Source organism: Salmo salar, chromosome ssa22 (genome assembly GCF_905237065.1).
Source record: "Salmo salar chromosome ssa22, Ssal_v3.1, whole genome shotgun sequence".
Taxonomy (NCBI): domain Eukaryota; kingdom Metazoa; phylum Chordata; class Actinopteri; order Salmoniformes; family Salmonidae; genus Salmo; species Salmo salar.
This window is the reverse complement of record NC_059463.1, coordinates 41,717,592-41,742,191: the sequence shown is the minus strand read 5'-3', so window position 1 is coordinate 41,742,191 and position 24,600 is coordinate 41,717,592. Positions and strand designations below refer to the sequence as shown.

At 44.4% G+C, this 24,600-nt stretch overlaps 2 protein-coding genes across 4 annotated transcripts; one reads left to right on the top strand and one right to left on the bottom strand.

Annotated features, from left to right (window-relative positions):
- Positions 1-149: 149 nt before the first annotated feature.
- LOC106583478 (G0/G1 switch protein 2) lies at positions 150-1,329 on the bottom strand. The gene is made up of 2 exons (XM_014167706.2): positions 1,217-1,329; positions 150-1,077 (listed from the first exon to the last, which is right to left on the bottom strand). Coding segments are annotated over exons 1-2 (381 nt in total). The 5' UTR covers positions 1,218-1,329; the 3' UTR covers positions 150-697.
- Positions 830-24,299, top strand: LOC106583477 (laminin subunit beta-3). 3 transcript variants are annotated; one of them, XM_014167703.2, is made up of 23 exons: positions 830-967; positions 3,779-3,844; positions 4,133-4,181; positions 4,393-4,547; positions 16,274-16,388; positions 16,494-16,567; positions 16,684-16,875; positions 16,993-17,056; positions 17,279-17,460; positions 17,547-17,667; positions 17,867-18,055; positions 18,230-18,385; positions 18,517-18,807; positions 18,993-19,365; positions 19,551-19,711; positions 19,913-20,124; positions 20,629-20,832; positions 20,985-21,129; positions 21,352-21,559; positions 22,073-22,214; positions 22,389-22,565; positions 22,673-22,835; positions 24,040-24,299. In XM_014167703.2, exons 3-23 carry the CDS (start codon positions 4,157-4,159, stop codon positions 24,177-24,179), a joined length of 3,489 nt encoding a protein of 1,162 aa, XP_014023178.1. In that variant the 5' UTR covers positions 830-967; positions 3,779-3,844; positions 4,133-4,156; the 3' UTR covers positions 24,180-24,299. The 3 variants fall into 3 exon arrangements, with proteins under 3 accessions (XP_014023178.1, XP_014023179.1, XP_014023177.1); XM_014167704.2 differs by lacking the exon at positions 3,779-3,844; XM_014167702.2 differs by lacking the exons at positions 830-967; positions 3,779-3,844 and adding an exon at positions 3,851-3,947.
- The last annotated feature ends 301 nt before the right edge of the window (positions 24,300-24,600 follow it).

The following is a 24,600-nucleotide window of genomic DNA, read 5'->3' as shown; positions in this document are numbered from 1 at the left end:
AAGAAAGGTAACCACTGTCGGCTACTAAACCTATGATAGGCCTACTCATTTTGGTTTTACAATGCTGGTCGTGAATGTGTTTATATTTGGGTGCTTATAAATAATATATCCAGTATATCTCTCTCAGAAAATACCATCTATAGACATTGTAAATAAAAATATGAATTTATTGAGTAGGAAAAACATCTAATATATTTACAGCATTGACATAGCACACAAAAAAAATCTAAATGGAACACATTTGGCACCATGGATGGAGTGGAGAATGAGAGAGCAGGGCCGCGGCTGTGCAGTCAACGCCCTATCTCTCATCATCTGATAGTGAGAGTCGGACAGCTGCTCTTTCGCCTGCTATTTCGACCCGGGACTCAAATTTCAGCTCGGAGCTTCCAACTGACCCGTCAATTTAGGCTCCCCAAAGCAGCGCAGCAAAGCGCAGCTCAACAGACAGTCAACTCGTTTTTCGGTTGACTGTTTGAGGTTGCCAATCATCCCACTGGGCACACACTGGTTGAATCAACGTTGTTTCCATGTCGTGGAATAGACGTTGAATTGACGTCTGTGCCCAGTGCGATTCCTCCTGTGAAGCTTTTTCGAGTGCGTATGTAGCGCACCGTATTTGGCGTGGCAAGGACTATTCAGTTCCTTAATAATTGTGTAGGCTAACAGTGTTTTGACGCTGGCCTGGCGACGATTTTTACGAGGCGTGCAGTCGGTTGGCTGCACCTGCGCTTCTATGCGCTCCCGTGGCCTGCTGTAGCTTCCTGGGTATGGTGATCTGCTCTGCGGCCGAAACTGTTGCCACCTCCTCCTGTCTCCTTCTCTCCTCCGTCTCGAGTGCCCTCTGCTCCCGAACCATCAACTGAACGAGCTCTGCGTCAAGCGGCTCTCCGGAGGAGAAGGACTGGCAGACGGTTTCCACCAGGCCCAGAACCATGCCCAAGAAGGCCACCACGGTGCCCACAAGGTACACCTTCAGCATACGGCGGCTAGGCTTTTGCGCCAGCATCTCCTTGGCGAAAGGGATGATTTCGTGCATGGTCTCCATTTCGGTTGGATTATGTGGTCTGAATTTCACTGGGGAGAGAAGAAAAGCGTTTTACAATCACCTTTTATGCGTGCAGTTGTAAATTGTAACAAATAGGCCTAAGCACTTTTCATGTCACAACAATGTGAGAGAAAGCAGGACAATCACGTGCAATGGTAGGCTACTTACTATATTAAAGTAATTGATCTTGTCCTTTTCTGGATATTCGATGAGTTTGTTCTGTGTCGCTTGAGCACACTTTCAGAGCTTCTCATGTATAAAGACTTGGTTATTTTAATCCACGCCCACTCAGTGACGCTTTATGAATATTCAGTGAGCACAAGCTCTCTTCTGTTAAAACAGAAGGAGTATGGGTCCAGAGGAAAGTGAGCTACATACGTTGACTACGTGTTGTACAACTCATCTCAGAGTCTCTCACCCACTCTGTAAATGATGACCTACTTGTGTGTGTGTGTGTGTGTGTGTGTGTGTTGTGTGGTTTCTGTGTGTGTGTGTGTGTCTATGTGCCATTGGTAGCTGCAGCCTGCCTGGTACGGTAGCAAATTATGCCTAGTAGTGCTTCTTCATCCCATAGAAATAAACAAACTAATTCATAGGTTATTATTATTGTGCAATTGCCATCTTCAATAGGCTACCTTGTCGTTTATCTACTGTAAAATAAAGGCTTACCAAATCTATATAGAGCAGAATTAAAATATATACAACATAATTTAACAAAATATTGTACATGTGAAAATGATAAATTGTTATTCTGTATACAATTGTTAGGCTTGACGACAGCAGTTGGCCATAGGCAGCATTCAACATGCTGAGATCAGACAGTCTGAATTAAGTCAAAGGCCGTATAAACCCAGTCACCCTCCTGTCATGATCATTACATTTGCAGACACTGTGAACTCTGTCTGTAATGACACACACACACACACACACACACACACACACACACACACACACACACACACACACACACACACACACACACACACACACACACACACACACACACACACACACACACACACAAACTCTTCCTGAGCAAACTGTGACTAACTTGATGATCTTATTATTGCATGAATTTGACTGGACCAGTCATACATGATTCCATATGAATTAGAGACAGATGACGTGAGAATTGGAAATCAGAGATGTGAAAAATAAGAGGACTCTTGGCCTGTGTTAATAAGCATGTGAGAGTGAAGGGTTTTTTCTCACTTCACCACTGTTTACAGACAAAAGGAGTTTGTCGAAGGTTTAATGAAGGCCTTGTATTAGTGGCCATTTACACTCGTCATTTTGGAATTAGCGGGTACACACAGCTGTTTCAGATGATTAGATAATGGACCCAATTTGACAGTGTACTCCCTCACCTGACCCCTCAACCTTGCTCACATACACAGTAATACACACACACTGATGAGGCATTTGGTACAGTACAGGAAGGCCATAGTCATTTCAGATGAGTTTGGTCATTAGAGCCTCCTTCTCCCAAAATATTATACCAAAGTGTTCCCTGTTGTTGCCACGGATACCTTACCAGTCCTTATTCTACCTTAGGGTAAGCGGAAGGTATAAGGTGTGGCTACAGCCGTCTGGCAGTGTGTGTGTGTGTGTGTGTGTGTGTGTGTGTGTGTGTGTGTGTGTGTGTGTGTGTGTGTGTGTGTGTGTGTGTGTGTGTGTGTGTGTGTGTGTGTGTGTGTGTGTGTGTGTGTGTCGGTGTGTGAGACGGAGGTGAGTCAGAGAACACACCCTGGTCCTGGCTGTTAGTCAGTGGCTATGGAGAAAAACAGTGTGCATTCAGTAGCCCTGGGGCTAGGTTTTATTACACACAGGTGATGATCCACACCGCCACACACCAACACACAGAATGCCAGGGTTACGACACAGTGGTGCCACGCCATTTTACTGCCTGCAGGATAAACATTTAGATGTGTTTCTGTGTGTGTTTGTGTTAGTATGTGTGTGGAGACTGATTTAGATGGGAATGACAAAGAGAATAATTCAGCAAAATGGGTTAATTTACAAATGTTGTTGCGCAATGTATCATATACAATCACTGCGTACTTAGACTACTCTCCTTGTTGAGACAAGCTGCTAACCCAACCACTAATCCACAGCTATGTTGTACCATATCGCTACAGAGAAGTGTTTATAATGTTATTCTCTGTAGTTCATTTTGGAAGGTCCACCCTTTTCAAAAATATGCTGTTGTTTCACTACACCCGCAATAACATCTGCCAAACATGTGTATGTGACAAATAACATGTGATTTGATTTGTTAGATGTACCATGTGAAATTCCATCTGGTGTGTGTGTGTGTGTGTGTGTGTGTGTGTGTGTGTGTGTGTGTGTGTGTGTGTGTGTGTGTGTGTGTGTGTGTGTGTGTGTGTGTGTGTGTAGGTGGGTACGTGTTTAACTATAGGAAAAAGGCTATTTCTAGAATTAGGGTTAGGGGTTAAAGGGTTAGTGTTAGGAGTTCGGGTTAGGTTAAGGGTTAGGGTTAAGGTTAGATTGTCAGGTTAGGGTTAGGGGCAGGGTTAGGTTTAGGGTTAGAGAAAATAGGATTTTGAATGGGAATCAAAGGTTAGTTAAATACGAATGTGTGCCTGTGTGTGTGTGTGTGTGTGTGTGTGTGTGTGTGTGTGTGTGTGTGTGTGTGTGTGTGTGTGTGTGTGTGTGTGTGTGTGTGTGTGTGTGTGTGTGTGTGTGTGTGTGTGTGTGTATTCATCCCAGCAGGGTGTGGTTGCAAAGGGGAAGGGTGTGTCTGCCAGCTACCTTCTGACACACTCTGTAGCCCAGGTGAGACAGTGTTTATAAGGTCACATCCAAGAACCCACACACACATTTAGACAGACAGATTCTGAACAGAACACATACACGCGTATCTACATACATACAACTGGTGAGTACTGAGCTGGATTGATTCACTTTCACTGGAGATTGGACCTTTTCTTTTCAATGTACTTCAACTTATTTTGCCTTCATACATTTCCTGTGTTGTACATTTCTTCCAATTATTTAGTCAACCAATTATGTCTTAAATTGTTGTGTTGCCTTTATTGTTTATTGTCTTTTTGTCTTTCAAAGAATTTCTCATAGCGGGAAACAAAGATGTGGATTTTATTCCAGTTAGCAGGTATGTTTCATTGATTTGTAATTGAACATGATCGATGAGTTGTTACAGTTATATACATTTTAATTTATTTAGATTTGTAATTCGTTTTAGTATTAACATCTAGATTGTTGTGATAGTTTTGTGTAGGATATGAGGAAATATGTAATTGTGTTCATACTTCTAACTGCGATGATACTGATTCATTGATTGATGAATTGATCCCCTCTCCCAGCCCTGACTGCAGTGGCTGCGACACAGAGGGACTGTTCTCGGGGGGCCTGTTACCCCCCTATGGGAGACCTGCTCCTGGGTAGGGACCGTCAGCTCCACGCCTCCTCCACCTGCGGCCTCACCGGCTCTGAGGTCTTTTGCACCCCCTTCGGACAGGTACGACCCTACTCTTACTATTCTGAAAGACAAAAAGAACCTCATATATTACAAAGACAAGTGAATCTCATTGACGTTGCTAGTTTTGAGAGTGTATACATAAAAGTGTGTAAACTTTCAAGTGAAGGCATGGGCTGTTTCTCTACCCAGGGTGTTTTTGTCAAGCGCAGTCCCTTTTAATGCTAGTGCATCGGCACTGTAAGAGATGGGGGAAAGTAAGGCAGTTAGGAGGTGTTGTAGCTCTTAATTATTATGAGTTGTTCACCAAGGTTGTTTAATGTGTTACAACATTCCAGGTTTGAAGAGTAGCTATATCATTAGGCATGTCAGTGAGCCAGACAGACATGCATGTATAAAGACAGAAGACAGACAGACAGACTGCTTGGTTGTGCATGCTGCTCTCTGTCTCACCATACACAGTAGGAAACCAGGGAGGGGGTGAAGGGGTGGGATGGAGAGAGGGAGAGGGTGGATGGAGGGTCAGGGGAGAACTGGTTGGTGTAATTTGTGAAAACGTCTGGATCTGGTGCCAGAGACACACAGTGCCAGATGTTGCAACTACAGTCTTTGGAAAAACATTGGATAGAGAATGATTTATTTGATTTCAAAGGAACAATAGAACAATCAAATATACTGTTTTGAGGGGATTGATTAACTTTCAAACATCAGTGTTTAAGCCAAACGAGGGGCTGAAACCAGGTAAAAGGAGAACAGAGGAAAAATATTTCTGATTTAATTTGTGGTGCTGCGTGTTTGATCGACAGTCAAGTCTTTCATCTGAGCCACACCCTTCATCTGGTGTTGCTGGGCAAGGCAAGTTCTGCTCTCACAAATACCAGGCTGTCTCAGTCTGTGCAGGCACACGTGTGCACGCACCACACAAACACACACACCAGACTGTAGATATTTTTGGTGGTTCTGGTTGGAGTTTTTGAAACTCCAGCACTTTTGTATTTTAATATTTACTTAAAGTGATTGTGTTTCACTGGATACATGTGTTGATCACACAACACAAACATGAAATATTTTGTTAATGTGCCCCAGGCCATAGAAACGGGTCTATACTGGAGTGTTGATGTAGTACAGCTGATTGACTGTGTGTGTTGAGTCATGTGTTAAGGCTGTGGGTGTGGATCGTATATCTCTCTGACACAGTCTGTATCACTCAGTACATTTGAGACAATGTGGACACTAGCAAGATGTGATCTGAAAAGAGTTACCTAGACACTATGAAATGTTTTGACTAAAGAGTTGCATTTCCACTGGCATTCCTCTCAAGGCCACAGAGTGATTACTAAGCTGTTAGTAGGAAGGACACTGTGGTGTTGGATTCCTCTCCTTCTTTCCTGGTGCCATCTTGCATGTCCTCAGAGTTTACAGGTTCATGCTTGGAGTTGAAATGAACAGGTGGTAAAACATGCTGTATCTGCACCGCCTGGTGTGCAGGTTGGATAGTTCCATAGGTAATAGTACTACAATGTGACTTAAAATAAGATGAGTAGATTAGATCAACTTTATTGTCCCAGAGTGGATTTTTTTTTGGTTGGTCCGTAGTCCCTGTGTATTAATCTTTGCTTGTTTTATGCAATCTCTGACAGGTGTGTGTGTTTACTGTAGCCACCTGCGTGGCCTGCGGCTAGGCAATCACTACTCTTTGTACAGTATCAAACTCTTTGGTGGACTGACTGCATTTGATGATGCAGTCAGTCCATTTAGCTGTGCTAAACCATCTAATGGTCGATTAGAATGAAATACTTTATTGATTTCCCAACAGAAATGGATGAGATTGCCATATCTGCTGAGTCAGCCAGAAGGAGAGTTGAGCAGTACGGTGTGCCAGGGCTTTATCACTCAGTGTCCAGGCAGTGGCATGCATGACCTGTTAATGGCTGGGCAGGGTGCCCGCCATGCCCCTGCAGACGATATTGGATGACAGCGAAAGAAAGGGATAGGAGAGATAGAGAAAGAGGATAGGAGCCTTGGCTTTCCTATCCAGTGTTGACAGATCTATTCTGAAGGGTATGGTTGGATTTAGTTTGGCACAGTGATATGGCGAAGTTTGAATAACCAGACGGGCCTAACTTCTCCTCTCTCTTGCCCAACACTCATCTCTACCCTTGACCTGACCTTGGCACTGGCAGTTGCCAGAGAGTTGCAGATAGCAACAAGCCAACATGGTTCAAAGCGATTTTCCATCAGGGTTTGGTATGAACCAATCAGAGATGAGATAAGAAAGGCTGATCCCCTTTTACTCAGGGATGGAGGGGATCTTAGCCAATAGCTGGCTCCGAGACCAGGTCGAGCCTACTAACATATCAGGTTCCACACTGTGACCTAATTTCATTCCATGGTTTATACTCATTCGGTATATTTATGTGGTTACGTTTTTTCCTTTCTTTATAGAATGATCCATTGTTCCCTGTGTAGAAATGTGGAAAGATACGAATATTTGAGAGATATAAAAAATGTTTCCGTCCAGTTTTTATGCCAGTCATACCACATAAAAACAAATCATGACATCTGTGATGGAAACAGAACATTTCGGTATAATTTTATAAATGCAGACAGATAATTTGTTTGTTCGACATGGTGGGATCTTTTTATGTCTGTAAAATTAATTATGCAAGAAATGCGGTGGAAATGCCTTTATTCTCAAATGTTGCTATAATAACCATCATATCGAAGTAAACTTGGAGTCATGCGACGATATGGTGTGTAGTCCTCCCACTACCGCTTGGAAACCATGCAGTTTATAAGGGGCGGTAGGTGGCCTAGTGGTTAGAGCGTTGGACTAGTAACCAGAAGGTTGCAAGATCGAATCCCTGAGCTGACAAGGTACAAATCTGTCCTTCTGCCCCTAAACAAGTTCCCTAGGCTGTCATTGAAAATAAGAATTTGTTCTTCACTGACTTTCCTAGTAAAATAAATAAGGCTAAGGATGAATAAGTTATGATCAACTTCACAGGGTGGTGAAAGTACACTGTGGTCTTGATGCTCCTTTCCAACAAATATATTATTCTGGTGACATGATGATCGATGTTTGACAAATACAAATATTCTTGCTCTTATCCATAATAATCTCATCATGTAGACTAACCTACCTGCATTCAAGCTGTTGGCTAGAGTGCATGTGCCAAGACCAGAGTAGGAACATTGGCTATTTAACACAACTATCAGTAGAGTTGAAAATGCGATGTAAAGATTTGATTTTTATTCAGTACATAAAAATTTAAGCAAATAGGTACATTTTGTGTGCACCACGGCATCACGCACTGATTTTTATCCACAACAAGTCTGTTTTCTGTATGCGGATTTTAGACTATTCACATGAAAATCTCTTGCTAATTGGATGGAAACCTAGCTAGTGAGCATAAAATATTCAGATATTCAAAATGGGGCATCCAATATTGCCACCCATCCATCATGGAATTCTAATTATATAGCTTAGACAGCTTTATAATACAGGGTTCAAGTAAAGGGATACCAGAAGGAGGGTACCATGAATGGCCAAGGCCAGGGGCCTTAGTGACAAAGCGTCTCAGAGTGGTCATAAGTGCTCAGAATAAAGACATTTTACCCCTATTCTTATGAGTAAAAATAAAAGCTTTGCATGAAGCCTCTTTAGTCACAAGAGTCCCACCTAGTCGACAGATATTTAGGAAAACTCATGAGCTGTCCTAAGCAGTTCAAGTAACTGTCCAGTGAAAATCTCACTTTTCAAAATGTATATTTTGTTAAAGCTGCAATGTGTTACTTTTTGGGCGACCCAACAAAATGTATTCTCATTGAAAGCCAGTCTAAGAAGCGGTAGATGTGTTTTATGTGCGCCATTTCTATGCTTCCTGCTCTTAAGTTTCGTTTTTGCGTCTTTTACTTTCGGTTTTGTACATCAGCTTCAAACAGCTGAAAATATAATATTTTTGGTTATTGAAAATATATTTCACAGCAGTTTGGATGGTCCAATGATTCTCTACAATGAGTGCTTGTTTTGTCACATAAACTGAAATGATGTGAACTATTAGAATTTAGCAACAAAGGAAATGGCGGTGCGATTTCTGCATATTGCACCTTCTACCTTTTACTGCAGTGGGCTAAATCAGGGTCACACAGTGCTTGTCTTGGTAGTCTTAAACAAATCTACTTTGAAACAAAACTATACACCTCACACACATGTTTATGGGCTTAAAAGAAAGAAGACACATGTACCATGTCAGATATAGAAATCTATTCAATTTTGAGATTGCATCCCAATATTACACTTTATATACATCACAGATGACTGAAAAATAACAAAACCGTTTGATGTAGAAACATCAGATTTTTTGTGGATTTATTTTGTTTATTAACTATGAAATTCGGAAAAATATGAATAATATTCCACCCATTAAGGTAATTTGACTGAAGGAAAGAGCTACCTCATTCCCAAATAATCTTGTTGACTGGTCTTATACTCGTATTTGTGGCCAAAGCATAGATTTAAAAAAAATGTTTAAAACCCCACCTTGTATCTCAAACAGACTGTTTAAAAAAATGCTGGCTCATTGGCTCAGCCAATCAGTGATCTGCTCGCATTAATATTTTTAATTGACCGATATACACCCACACCATTCTGTTGTTGGGGTATCCCCACACGATTCCAACACACAAAATCTGCTTTTTAACTTACTTAAATAAAAAATTGTGACAAGAAAAGTATTTCACTCATATTGCAATTAATTATAGGTCATATTTCATAGAAATCGGGAATTACTGGAAAGTTACTTTAAGAATTACCAGCAGGTGTCTTGATTATAGAAAAAGGTGTCTCAGTGGTTCCTGCACCATAGACCAATAATTGTTTTGGAGTTGAAAGAATATTTTGATATTCCTATATGATCAACCCATAAAGAATGTATACCTACATGTAACAGTATCTCTTGCACTTTTGACAATGATTTCACATGAGGCCTAATTCATATATCTGGCTAAATACTTCTAACCCATACCCACTGGCCACAGACATCAGTTCAACATCTAGTTTTGATTTACATTTGGTTGAATTGTCAACTAATGTGAATTCAACGTGAAATCAATAGAAAGACATGTCACCATGCCATTGGATTTAGGTTCAAAGTTGGGTGAAAAAAATACGAAATGTTCTTAAATGTATGACTTTTTGCAAATCCTATTAGTGTTCCACGTTTATTCAACATCATCACATATCTTTTTTGGGTTGAAATTATGTGGAAACAATGTTGATTCGACCAGTTTTTGTCCAGTGGGTAGGAAATAATCATATATTTTTCTTTTGATTATTTAATTAACCTAAATCATGTTATTTCACGTTATCCCTTTGGAGTGCAATATCACATTGTTAAAAAATGTGTAGAAATTGGGCATGCCTATGAGTTGGGCAATTGACTGCATCTAGGGTTTATGTGTTTGGTGATTAATGATAGACCTTACAAACATTTTATGCAACATTATTGGCAAGTGACTCGATGCCTACTGTGCCAAAAGCGATTTCGAGTTCTTGAATGGTAGTAACGTGTGTGTTGATATAACGTTAATATGATCAAAATTCTTATTTTTACAACCAGTACAATATACATATCACATTGTTCAAAATATCAGGATTTATCTATTTAAAAGGATTATGCATGCCAACATATTAGACAATAATTACAAGTAGGCAAAGTGATTGTGAAAATGATATCAATCGTTTACCATTGCAACATTTGATGTACAGTCACATTCACCGTGGTTGTCTGAAGCCTGCTATAGAGTTCACAGCTGGTCACGCCTCATCGTGATTGATTATCCCCCATCATTTGCAACAATGTTACCGAGCCTCATTTCTATCTTTTCTTTGTGGTAGCTCAAACTGTCATGATTACCAGCTGAGATAAACTTTCTGAGTTGATTTTACTCCTGGCTCAGAGTTTGTCTGGGCAGTGTCTTAACATCATCCTAAAACCTACTCTGAGCTGTCTTAACATCATCCTAAAACCTACTCTGAGCTGTCTTAACATCATCCTAAAACCTACTTTGAGCTGTCTTAACATCATGCTAAAACCTACTCTGAGCTGTCTTAACATCATCCTAAAACCTACTCTGAGCTGTCTTAACATCATGCTAAAACCTACTCTGATCTTTCTTAACATCATCCTAAAACCTACTCTGAGCTGTCTTAACATCATGCTAAAACCTACTCTGATCTTTCTTAACATCATCCTAAAACCTACTCTGAACTGTCTTAACATCATGCTAAAACCTACTCTGAGCTGGGAGTTTTTGTTGTCTTAAAACAGGTTTGAACAGGATTCCTAGGGCATTTTCTGAGATGCTTTCTGTAAACTCTCCTTCCAGACTCACATCAAACATCTCCAATCCAAAGTTAAATCTAGAATTGGCTTCCAATTTCGCAACAAAGCATCTTTCACTCATGCTGCCAAACATACCCTCATAAAACTGACCATCCTACCGATCCTCGACTTCGGCGATGTCATTTACAAAATAGCCTCCAATACCCTACTCAATAAATTGGATGCAGTCTATCACAGTACCATCCGTTTTGTCACCAAAGCCCCATATACTACCCACCACTGCGACCTGTACGCTCTCGTTGGCTGGCCCTCGCTTCATACTCATCGCCAAACCCACTGGCTCCAGGTCATCTACAAGACCCTGCTAGGTAAAGTTCCCCCTTATCTCAGCTCGCTGGTCACCATAGCAGCACCCACCTGTAGCACGCGCTCCAGCAGGTATATCTCACTGGTCACCCTCAAAGCCAATTCCTCCTTCGGCCGCCTCTCCTTCCAGTTCTCTGCTGCCAATGACTGGAACGAACTACAAAAATCTTTAAAACTGGAAACACTTATCTCCCTCACTAGCTTTAAGCACCAGCTGTCAGAGCAGCTCACAGATTACTGCACCTGTACATAGCCCATCTATAATTTAGCCCAAACAACTACCTCTTCCCCTACTGTATTTATTTATTTATTTAGCTCCTTTGCACCCCATTATTTCTATTTCAACTTTGCACTTTCTTCCACTGCAAATCTACCATTCCAGTGTTTTACTTGCTATATTGTATTTACTTCGCCACCATGGCCTTTTTTGCCTTTACCTCCCTTATCTCACCTCATTTGCTCACTTTGTATATAGACTTATTTTTCTACTATATTATTGACTGTATGTTTGTTTTACTCCATGTGTAACTCTGTGTTGTTGTATGTGTCAAACTGCTTGCTTTATCTTGGCCAGGTCGCAATTGTAAATGAGGACTTGTTCTCAACTTGCCTACCTGGTTAAATAAAGGTGAAATAAATAATTAAATAAAATAAGGGCCCAGGAATATCTCCAAGCAGTATCATGGTCCATGCGTCTTTGGCGTGAGTGTCTGTCCTCTGGTCCAGAGAGTCGGCCAGCTGGACATACACACACACTTTGATACAGACTGTTACAGTGGCAGACTAAGCTCTTCTGGTCAGATTCCAGTGGTCTGGAAGAGTTTCTCCATATTGTCCTTAGCAGCCCAAGGGCACTGACTGGCTGGACACTAGCCAGGGCCAGGCAGGGTCTGATGCAGGCTATACTTAACTGAAACACTGTATCATACAGATAGCTATAAAGCCAAGACAGTGAACAGTGTTGTCCTGTCAGCATATATGTCTCGGGGTCAATCTCCCAGTGAGTCCTGACCACTGGTCCAGAAATAGACATACAGACAAACCATAAGAAGAAATAAGAATTTAAAGTCATAAGACATGGCCAGATATGGAATTATTAACACATACTAACTACACTACAGCCTCTGAAATAATAAAGCGTTAAAATCATAATTATATGTTGACCATGATACCCCCCCCAATAACCTGCTGCCAAAGAGAAAAATCTCTGTACTCCCCCAGGTTTTGATACCAGCTGATGCAAATAGTGCACAGAGATGAGGGCTTTCATTTGTTTTGGGAATTTATTTTATATATATATATATATATATATAGAGAGAGAGAGAGAGAGAGTGAGAGCGAGAGCAAGAGAGAGAGAGAGCGAGAGAGAGAACGAGAGAGAGAGAGAGAGAGAGAGAGAGAGAGAGAGCTAGCGAGAGAGAGAGAGAGAGAGAGAGAGAGAGAGAGAGAGAGAGAGAGAGAGAGCGCAAGCTGGACAGTTGGACAGTAGCCACAGCTGGTGTTGAAACATCCAGCGCAGAGAGACCTTTCCCCCAGTGTGGAACAAGGCCATGACCTTAATGGGATCTCACAATTCAGGCTAGCTCTCTGCTCCAGCCACAGCCTCAACCGGCCAGGGCAAGCTGAGGTGGAGGTGAAGGGGAGTGGACACAAGGGGGTTGGAGGAGAGGGCAATTGGAGGTACAGTGCCTTCTGAAAGTATTCAGACCCCTTTACTTTTTCCACACTACGTTACAGCCTTATTCTAAAACGCATTTAAAAAACAAAATCCTCAGCAATCTACTCACAATACCCCATAATGACAAAGCGAAAACAGGTTTTTAGAAATTGTTGCACATTTATCATGCTTGTACCTTATTTGCTTAAGTATTCAGACCTTTTGGTATGAGACTCGAAATTGAGCTCAGGTGCATCCTGTTTCCATTGATCATCCTTGAGATGTTTCTACAACTTGTTTTGAGTCCACCTGTGGTAAATTCAATTGATTGGACATGATTTGGAAAGGCACATACCTGTCTATATAAGGTGCCACAGTTGACAGTGCATGTCAGAGCAAAAACCAAGCCATGAGGTTGAAGGAATTGTCCGTAGAGCTTCGAGACAGGATTGTATCAAGGCACAGATCTGGGGAGGGTACCAAAAATGTTCTACAGCATTGAAGGTCCGCAAGAACACAGTGGTCTCCATCATTCTTAAATGGGATAAGTTTGGAAACACCAACACTCTTCCTAGAGCTGGCTGCCCGGCCAAACTGAGCAATCGGTGGTGAAGGGCCGTGGTCAGGTTGGTGACTAAGATCCCGATGGTTGCTCTGACAGAGCTCTAGAGTTCTTCTGTGGAGATGGGAGAACCTTCCAGAAGGACAACCATCTCTGCAGCACTCCACCAATCAGGCCTTTATGGTAGAGTGGCCAGACGGAATCCACATGACATGACAGCGCGCTTGGAGACTAATCAGGATCGAGGCAAAGATGAACTGAGCAAAGTACAGAGAGATCCTTGATGAAAACTTTCTCCGGAGTGTTCAGGACCTCAGACTGGGGCGAAGGTTCACCTTCCAACAGGACAACAACCCTAAGCACACAGCCAAAATAACACAGGAGTGGCTTCAGGACAAGTCTCTGAATGTCCCTGAGTGGCCCAGCCAGAGCCCAGACTTGAACCCGATGTAACATCTCTGGAGAGACCTGAAAATAGCTATGCAGCAACACTCCCCATCCAACCTGACAGAGCTTGAAAGGATCTACAGAGAATAATTGGAGAAACTGTCTAAGTACAGGTGTGCCAAGCTTGTAGCGTCATACCCAAGAAGACTTGAGGTTGTAATCGCTGCCAAAAGTGCTTTAACAAAGTACTGAGTAAAGGGTCTGAATACTTATGAAAATGTAATATTTCAGTTTTTATTTTAAATAAATTAGCAAGCATTTCTAGAAACCTGTTTTTGCTTTGTCATTATGGGGTATTGTGTGTTAGGTGATGAGGGGAAAAAAACGATTTAATACATTTTAGAATAAGCCTGTAACATAACAAAATTTTGAAAAAGTCAAGGGGTCTGAATACTTTCAGAATACACTATATATGTAGTAGGGTTGTAGTGGAGAGGGGGAGGAGTTGCTGTTCTATATTTGTAAAAAATAAAGAATAATATTGCAAGGGGTGGTAAGAGGTTGAAGGTCAAGGAAGGGGCACAGGTTAGACTAGGTGGTGGCTAGGTGGAGCTGAGTGGAATTTTTTGAATAATTTTGTAGAAAGTGCTGAACAAGTAAAATGTCATTGATTGATCAATGGAACAGGGTTTGGAGGTAGTGAGAGCAGTAAGAACAGTGATGTGGAGGATTTAAGGTTAGTGAAGGATGTGTGTATGTGTGTGTTTGTGTGTGTATGGATCAAGTGATCATGGGTCACATAATACATGTAGCAAACCCAGGGCTGGAAAACTCCACTAGTGTTACACAAGAGCATTCCCATTGGTGTTCTAACACTACCACTACCACTACCATTAACACTAACACTACCACTAACACTAGCACTAGCACTACCACTAGCACTAGCACTACCACTATCACTAGCACTACCACTAGCACTACCACTTCCACTACCACTACCACTAACACTAGCACTAGCACTACCACTATCACTAGCACTACCACTAGCACTACCACTTCCACTACCACTATCACTAACACTAGCACTAGCACTACCACTAGCACTAACACTACCACTACCACTAACACTAGCACTAACACTAGCACTAGCACTACCACTAGCACTAACACTACCACTACCACTAACACTAGCACTAACACTAGCACTAGCACTACCACTAGCACTAACACTACCACTACCACTAACACTAGCACTAACACTAGCACTAGCACTACCACTAGCACTAACACTACCACTTCCACTACCACTATCACTAACACTAGCACTAGCACTACCACTAGCACTAACACTACCACTACCACTAACACTAGCACTAACACTAGCACTAGCACTAGCACTACCACTTACACTACCACTACTACTAACACTAGCACTAACACTAGCACTACCACTTACACTACCACTTACACTACCACTAGCACTAGCACTACCACTACCACTAGCACTAACACTAACACTAACACTAGCACTAGCACTAGCACTACCACTAGCACTAACACTAACACTACCACTAGCACTACCACTAGCACTAACACTAACACTAGCACTAGCACTAGCACTAACACTAGCACTAGCACTAACACTACCACTACCACTACCACTAGCACTAACACTAACACTAGCACTAACACTAGCACTAGCACGGGGACACTAGCACGGGGACACTAGCACAGGGACACAAATCCTGACCAGCTGAATGATGTGGTGCTTTTTTTTCCTTTTTTCTATCCTACCACCCCTCCCCTAATTGGAGTAAACTAATAGACAACAACACTTAGGCTTCTACTTCTAGTGTATACATACTATATACATTTTATGGACACAATGTATTTTACAATAGTTATCTTTTGTTTTTAATCCGATCCTTCAGCTAACATCAACCCCTCCCATCCATCTCTGAAGACCATCCATTTTTTATTTCTATTTGCCATATATTTTTCAACTGTGATGTTTCACAAAAGTTCTGTACCTTTCTATTTTCTTAGTTTCTACAGATTGTAAATTAAAGGTAAACATTTTTGCTAAAAGCATTATATTATTGACAATGACTTGACAGATCAGTGTGATGATGTCACAGGGTCCTGGTTGTGATTGGACACCCCATTCAGGGAGAGGGGAGTTGTTGGTCAGGGTAAAGAGAGAGAGAGGGATAGTGTGAGAGAGAGAGTGTGAAGAGAGCGTGAGAGAGAGAGCGAGCGTGACAGTACATTTTTTGTTTATTTCACTTTTGTTTATTATCTATTTCACTTGCTTTGGCAATGTAAATATATGTTTCCCATGCCAATAAAGCCCCTTAAATTGAAATTTAATTGAGAGAGCGAGAAAGCCAGAGGGATAAAAATTTTTGAAAATTTCTCTCCTGCTCTCTCTCTCTCCTCTCCCCATCAGTCGAAGATGAAGTGTTGTCCCTGTGACTCCAGGAACCCATCCAGTCAGTTGGCTCACACCATCCAGGATGTTCTATCCACTGCTGGACCCAACAGGTGGTGGCAGGCCAGGAAAGGTGAGGGGATACAAAGCTAAAGAACACATATCTTAGTGCTGAGATCCATCCTAAAACTATGTCCTGTTGTGATCCAGAAAATAAACAAAATCTATGTTTTTTTAGACGTGAGTCCAGTCACCGTACAGTTGGACCTACAGAACCTGTTTCAGCTGGACACCCTCGTTCTGACATTCAAGGTAAGATCCAGCCCTCAGACCAGCATGGACAGGGCTTTTCCAGTGTGCAAGGGCCAATTAGTCTTTTTAAGTACAGTAGAATCTGATGGACTGATTTTCCTGTTGCCTCTACACAGGGTTCTCGTCCCAGTGCGCTGGTGGTGGAGAGGACGCTGGATAACGGTAAAACATGGCAACCTGCTCTCTACATGGCCTCAGACTGCAGATCGGCCTTCCCTGGCATTGCCATGACTATGCCACGTTCCCTGGACCAGACGTATTGTTACACTCTGCCCCCCGCCACCACGAACCCCTACCTGGACCAGACGGTAAGGGAGGGGGACACAACGTTGAAAACTGGAGAAAATTCGCATTATATTTTGTCTCTGTACCATGAATAAGTTGTTTTCTGTACTCTTTTTGATTTTGCTCATTGTATTAAACAGATTCAATTCAGCCCCTTGCGTCAGTTCTCTACCATCAGCGTCCCCAATGGGCAGAAGATTCAAGGTAAGATGCTTACCCGTCCATAACGTCTCCCCCACGGTTGCTATGGACAATATAACTACATGTCCAATAAGAGTACTTACACTATATTCCAATCTTTACACATGACATTTAAGCCATTTAGCACGTGCTCTCCTCCAGAAACACTTACACCTTTCTTGATTGACACAATCCTGATCCAATGAGGTTCTTTGCCCAGTGACTGACAGCTCTCTCTGTCCACAGAGGTATCAGGATTGTCAGGCCTGCGAGTGAGGCTGACTAATCTGGGTGCTGTACCCCGCCTGCCGGGCCGCGCTCCCTCTCTGTTCTACGCCCTCAGAGAGATGAGAGTGATGGGCACCTGTCTCTGCCACGGCCATGCCAACCGGTGCCTGCCGGATACTAACCAGCTACCTAACACACAGGTACATATTGTTAAACACGCAGGTTACAGTTACAGTACAAGTGAATGGCTCTTTAGTGGGTTTATAACTCTGTGTATGTGTTGCAGGTCAGTGCTCAGTGTGAATGCCAACACAACACAGCAGGTATAAACTGTGAGCGCTGTGCAGATCTTTACAACGACCTGCCTTGGAGACCTGCAGAGGAGGGGGACACACATACCTGCAAACGTACGAACCACTAATGTCTTAATACACTGACTACATCTTTTTGGTACAAGTGTGGAGAAATAGGATGACTTTGCTAATGTGTCGCACAACCAGCCACTATAAGTAATAACTCCGTGAAGACTTATGTGTGTGAGTTGACTGAACATATACAGTCACAGATGTGTGTGTTGATTATTTCCCATGGTGCTGCTCCCTGTAGGTTGTGAGTGTAACAACCATGCCCAGCGGTGCCGTTTCGACCCAGATGTGTATGAGTCGAGCGGACAGAGGAGTGGGGGGGTGTGTGAGAGCTGTCTGCACCACACGACTGGACCCAAGTGTGACCGCTGTGCCCCTGGATACCAACCCAACCACCGGAGCAGCATGGACCGGCCTGATGCCTGCATACGTGAGTGATCTTAAAACCGTAGTTTAATATGTATTAATTAAATACTGCTGCCTTTAATCCTCTTTCTCTCCTACTAAAGGTTTAATCACCACCACATTAGGTCGCAGTCTTGCAATATCTTTGCTGTGTTTGATTATTGTTGTGTTTCTGTTTTGTTTCCTGTGTTTTGTACAGGCTGTCATTGCAGTGCTGAGGGGGTGGAGAATGGGGATCAGTGTGATGACGTCACAGGGTCCTGTCGCTGTAAGGCCAATGTTGATGGATCGCAATGTGACCGCTGCAAGATGGGATACTACGGTCTGACCGCCTCCAACCCTCTGGGCTGTAACAGTGCGTCACCTTTCACTCTTGACCCAGAATAGGCAATTCATAAACTCTCATGTCATGATAACTTACAGCTGTATTCACCATACTGTGGTGTTGGTCTATCCCCATCTGACTCTGTGTCTATCTCTCTCCAGAGTGCCTGTGCAGTAAAGAGGGCTCCCTGTCCAGTGTGTGTGACCCTGTGAGTGGTCAGTGTCCTTGCCGACCTCATCTCCAGGGGCTGACCTGTGAGCTGTGTTCCCATGGTTACTGGAATCCATCCTCTTCCCGTGGTTGTGAGCCCTGTCGCTGTGACCCCACCAACTCCCATGGTGACACCTGTGACCAGAGTACGGGTCAGTGTCAGTGCAGGTCAGGGTTCGGAGGTCGTACCTGTACAGAATGCCCTGACCACACCTACGGAGACCCACTCATTGGCTGCAGATGTAAGTGCCCTGTCGTGTTTTGTCACAGAAACCTTCAAAGGTTCTTAAACATGCTTTGTTCAATGCTTTTTGACAATTCAATCCAATGGGCAGACTAAGTAACAATAAATTTCTCTCCTCATGACCCTGTTCTCTTCCCTCTCTCTCTCCATCTCCATCTCCTCCCTCTCTCCCTTTCTCTGTAGCGTGTCAGTGTGCTGCTGGGGGCACAGAGCCAGGAGGCTGTGATAAGCGTACGGGGGCATGCCGGTGCCGGCTGGGTGTCACAGGTGCCCGTTGCAATGCCTGTACCCGTGGCCACTGTGACTCCTTCCCTGACTGTGAGGTCTGCCCCTCCTGCTTTTTCTCTCTGGACTCGAACATCAAGAACCTCACCCTGGGCCTGGAGAGACTCTCTTACAGGATTCCCTCTCTTCCTGGGGGCTCGTTACCTACCAGTCTGGGTCCCCGCATCAGAACCCTGGAGGCCACTCTCACCCAGATACGAGACTCTCTCCCACTGCCACCTCCCTCTGACAGACAAGTCAACGATGCCCTCTCTCAGCTCCGCAGGCTAAGGTGGGGGATGTTCAGACGTCCCGGCAAACTTAGAATGTCTAAATAGAAGTGGACATCAGATTCCATAAACTGCGAAACTTTGCTTTTCAAAATGTCAGTGTATACATTTAAACACCTCTATTCCTGTAGACTACAGTCCTTCATTACCCAGCTCACTGTCCCTCATCTCCATTGTAATCCTCCAGGGACCAGTTGGATCAGGTGGATGGAGATTTGTCACCCCAAGGCCGAGCCCCTGAGCTAAGCACACAGCTGGATGAACTCCAGGCTCTACTGGACGGCCTGGGTCTGGTGTACAACACCAAGAGAGATGCTCTCAGGAACTCTGTCAACTCCAACAATGCAGGTGAGGGAGACGCCGCCACAGAGCTAGGAGCAGCATCTATGTGTCGAGTGGCAAAAACAAGGTTCAGAATTTAGAGTTTGGAATTTAGAATCCACAATCAAAATCAGAACCAAAGCCTTGATGCCAGTCTGTTTTGGTTTGAGCTAAATTATGGCTGCTATCACACCTATTTGTCTGTCCTCTTGGTTGGTTCTCTCTCAGGGGCCTTTTCTTCCATAAAGGATGCCTATGACGAGTCAACTGACTCTGCCAAAAGTGTTGATGCTAGTGGGAAGACTGTGGACCAGTCAAAAGCAGTCAGAAAAGATGCCATTGACCTCCAGAACCAGGTCCAACCAGCCAACACCAGAGACCTGGAGAAACTCAACCACCAGCTGAACACCAAACCTGACCTCACACCCACTGCCAAGCAGGTAACCCTAACCCTAGCCCTAGTCCTAGTCCTAGCCTTAACCCTAGCCCTAGTCCTAGTCCTAGCCTTAACCCTAGCCCTAGTCCTAGTCCTAGCCTTAACCCTAGCCCTAGTCCTAGCCTTAACCCTAGCCCTAGACCTAGCCTTAACCCTAGCCCTAGTCCTAGCCTTAACCCTAACCCTAGCCCTAGTCCTAGCCTTAACCCTAACCCTAGCCTTAACCCTAGCCCTAACCCAAACACTAGCCCTAGTCCTAACCCAAACCCTAGCCTTAACCCTAGCCCTAGTCCTAGCCTTAAACCTAGCCCTAACCCAAACACTAGCCCTAGTCCTAGCCTTAACCCTAGCCCTAAACCTAACCCTAGTCCTAGCCTTAACCCTAGCCCTAACCCAAACACTATCCCTAGTCCTAACCCGAACCATAGCCCTAACCCTAGCCCTAAACCTTGCCCTAACCCTACCTCCACCTAAATGTGAATGTGTATTGTTATTCCCTGTCTCTCAGGTGTGTGGCAGCTTGCGCTTTGCCCCCTGTACCCCTGCTCAGTGTGATGGTGAGCTGTGCCCTGCAGAGGGGGCGCCACCCTGTGGCCGTGGGGAGCGTTGCGTCGGGGCTCTGCCTCTGGGGACCCGGGCTGTGAGTGATGCTGAGGAGGTGAAAGACAGACTGAAGCAGCTCAATGGGAAGATCACACAGGCCGCTGCACAGGTAGGAGCTAACACTTTGTTTGTTTACTGTATGTTTCTAACCGTTTATTACAGTGTTTTAATACTTACATGAAAGAGATGACTAGTTATTCAAGTGATTTGTTTCATCATGTGGCGTTCAATGCTTTGTTCTTTTCTCCATTCGATTCACAGATCCAGGAAACACAGGACACAGCCAATAAGGTCAGACAGTCCACGGACGATCTGGACAATCAGATGAGGCGGGCCAGGGATGACCTGGATGCAGATCTGCAGGAGACCAGAGACTTTGTTAAAGAGCTGAAGGACTTCCTTACAGGTGAGACATTGACAGTTATGTTCCAGTACCTTCAATAACCACTTACTTATTTACTCTTAGTAAAAGTATTCAAGTAGTAGTATAGAATTTTTGGGAGTGTCTAGTTTAATGACATTCCCCTCCTCTCTCCCTCCCTCTCCCCCACCTATCTTCCATTCTCTCTCATCCTCCATCTTCCCCTCTATATCCTCCCTCCCTCCTCCTCTCTCTCCCTCTCTCCAGACCCATCATCAGACCCGACACACATCAGTACAGTGAGTGAGTGGATCCTGAATGCCAAGCTGCCTGTCAGTCTGGCTACTCTGAAGAGGAAGCTCCAGGAGATCAGAGACCTGGCGGCAGGACTCCCAGACAGCACTGCAGTCCTGGACCAGGCTGGGCCACAGCTCGACACCGCCCGGCGCCTGCTACAGGATGCCCGGGACGCCAGGTATAACACCTTATGACCTCTTTTGTCAGTCTTAAGACAGGGTTATGTACTGTTGACATTTAAGCTTAGCCGCAGGAAGTAGGGGTGCTGAGGGTGCTACAATAAATAGTGGTATTTGGTATTTTATTTGCGAAAGCAGCAGCTACTCTGTCTGGGGTCCACACAAAACATGAAACATAACATAATTCAGAACATTAATAGACAAGAACAGAATTACATCAATTTAAAAAAGGCACACATAGCCTACATATCAATACATACACACAAACTAGTGCACTGGGCTTTTACTAGTCCTGTATTAGTGGGCCGATATAGCCGTCTGAAGCGCGGGCACCCCCCAGCACCCCCACCACCAAACATCTTCCACGGCTATGAATTTAAGTAAAGTATGACTAGTTGTTGTAATTAATGACAATTCTGTGTGGTTTCTGAGGTCACTTTAACATTGTTGTGACTGCTGTGAACATTGTAGTAAGGTTGCTGTAACATTGCTATAATGTTGTTGTGTGACAGGGATGCAGCGCTGGGTGTGAAGGCTGATGTTGACGGGCTGTTGGAGGGCTTCACTACAGTGGAGGGCTCCCTCTCTGGCCTGGAGGAAAAAGTGCAGGAGAGCCTGGACATAGTGGATGACATCAGCAGCAACCTTACACAGGTGAGAGACGGAGATAAATACAAATACGCTTCCAAACTAGTCTGACACCTACATTGATTAAACAGCTTCTTACTGTATATTTCCTCTCATTTTGATCCCTCCTCTCTCCATCCTTCTCTCTCCATCCTCCTCTCTCCATCCCCCCAATAACATCCTTATTTTGACTCCCTCCAGATCAAGGCCCAGTTGTCTCCAGCGGTGAAGGCGCTAGGGGAGGTGTCTGCCCTGGCTGAGGGGATGAAGCCTCAGCTGGAGGGGCTCAGGGCTCTGGTACGCTCTGGAGATATGCTGGCCCAGAATGCAACAGAAGAGGCCGATAAAGCTAAGAGGGAGGCTGACGCTGCGGCCAAGGTGAGTTTAGTTTGTGTATGTGTACGTGTGTTTGCTCGTGTATGTCCGTCTTTGTATATGAGTTTGTGCTCAACTCATGGCCTGTCTCTTTGCCTATGTGTTTGTAGGAGCTGGCATCCCTGGAGAAGCAGCTGGAGCAGCTTCGTGCTGCAGAGAGGACCAGTGGGCGTGGCGATGGGACGGGGACAGCAGGGGCACGTCTCCAGAAGCTGCAGGAGGAGGCTGGTTCTCTGGCCCAGGACACTGGAGACATGATAAAGGCCCTAGCAGGTACAGATGGGGAATGGCAAGGAGACATGCACATCTGCTAATATATATATATACGCGCGCATTTGTGGCACATTGAAAAAGACACTGAATGCTGAGGTGAAATCTGAAATTATGTGATGAGTATTAATGAATCAAACATTCCCTTCTCCTGCTCTCCTCTCCTTCTCTCTCCCTCTATCCCTTCTCCTGCTCTCCTCTCCTTCTCTCTCCCTCTATCCCTTCTCCTGTTCTCTTCTCCTTCTCTCTCCCTCTATCCCTTCTCCTGCTCTCCTCTCCTTCTCTCTCCCTCTATCCCTTCTCCTGCTCTCCTCTCCTTCTCTCTCCCTCTGTCCCTTCTCCTGTTCTCTTCTCCTTCTCTCTCCCTCTGTCCCTTCTCCTGCTCTCTTCTCCTTCTCTCTCCCTCTATCCCTTCTCCTGTTCTCTTCTTCTCTCTCCCTCTATCCCTTCTCCTGTTCTCTTCTCCTTCTCTCTCCCTCTGTCCCTTCTCCTGCTCTCTTCTCCTTCTCTCTCCCTCTATCCCTTTTCCTGCTCTCCTCTCCTTCTCTCTCCCTCTGTCCCTTCTCCTGCTCTCTTCTCCTTCTCTCTCCCTCTGTCCCTTCTCCTGTTCTCTTCTCCTTCTCTCTCCCTCTGTCCCTTCTCCTGTTCTCTTCTCCTTCTCTCTCCCTCTGTCCCTTCTCCTGTTCTCTTCTTCTCTCTCCCTCTATCCCTTCTCCTGTTCTCTTCTCCTTCTCTCTCCCTCTGTCCCTTCTCCTGCTCTCTTCTCCTTCTCTCTCCCTCTATCCCTTTTCCTGTTCTCTTCTCCTTCTCTCTCCCTCTGTCCCTTCTCCTGTTCTCTTCTCCTTCTCTCTCCCTCTGTCCCTTCTCCTGCTCTCTTCTCCTTCTCTCTCCCTCTGTCCCTTCTCCTGTTCTCTTCTCCTTCTCTCTCCCTCTGTCCCTTCTCCTGTTCTCTTCTCCTTCTCTCTCCCTCTGTCCCTTCTCCTGCTCTCCTTCTCTCCCTTTGTCCCTTCTCCTGTTCTCTTCTCCTTCTCTCTCCCTCTATCCCTTCTCCTGTTCTCTTCTCCTTCTCTCTCCCTCTGTCCCTTTTCCTGCTCTCTTCTCCTTCTCTCTCCCTCTGTCCCTTCTCCTGCTCTCCTTCCCTCTCCTTCTTTCCCTTCTCCTGCTCTCCTCTCCTTCTCTCTCTTCTGCCCCCCCCTTTTCTGTCCAGGTAAAGCAGACTCTCTGCATGGTCTACAGGATGAGGTCCTACTGAAGTCCCAGAAGCTGACTGGCCTGGAAGCCAGACTGCTGGACCTACTGGCTGACATGAGACAGAAGGTCACGATCTTCTCCACCTGCCAGGGTTGAGGTCAAAGTACAGAGATCATCCTCACATAGTCTGTTCTTTGGGATAGAGGAGCGATGTTACATATTTATTTTGTTCCACTTTTGTAGAATGAATGTCCCAATAAAGAGCTTTATTATTGATGTTGCGTGGTCTGGGAGTTTTCCTAAATGTGTGACAGGTTTTTATTACTATGGTACATCCTGATTGGCCCAACAGTGTCTCTCAAACCTTCCACCAATCGGATAGCTGTCGAGGAGTGAGGGGTGGGATCTGTGATTGTGTAAGGCGAGAACACCAAAGAACAGAAGAGGAAGTTTATATAATTTGTTTTATGAAAAAACAAAACAAAGACGCAAAGTATAGTGCCTGTGGTTATAAGATATGAGCATCTCCAGTAATACAGTTACAACGGCATCGTCAATACAAGAGGAAGTCTATAGC

Coding starts and splice junctions, on each gene's coding strand:
- LOC106583477 (XM_014167704.2), top strand. CDS start 4,157: ATGTGGATTTTATTCCAGTTAGCAG. Junction 4,548..16,273: donor TTTGCACCCCCTTCGGACAG/GTACGACCCTAC, acceptor TCTCCCCATCAG/TCGAAGATGAAGTGTTGTCC. Junction 20,125..20,628: donor TCACACCCACTGCCAAGCAG/GTAACCCTAACC, acceptor CCTGTCTCTCAG/GTGTGTGGCAGCTTGCGCTT.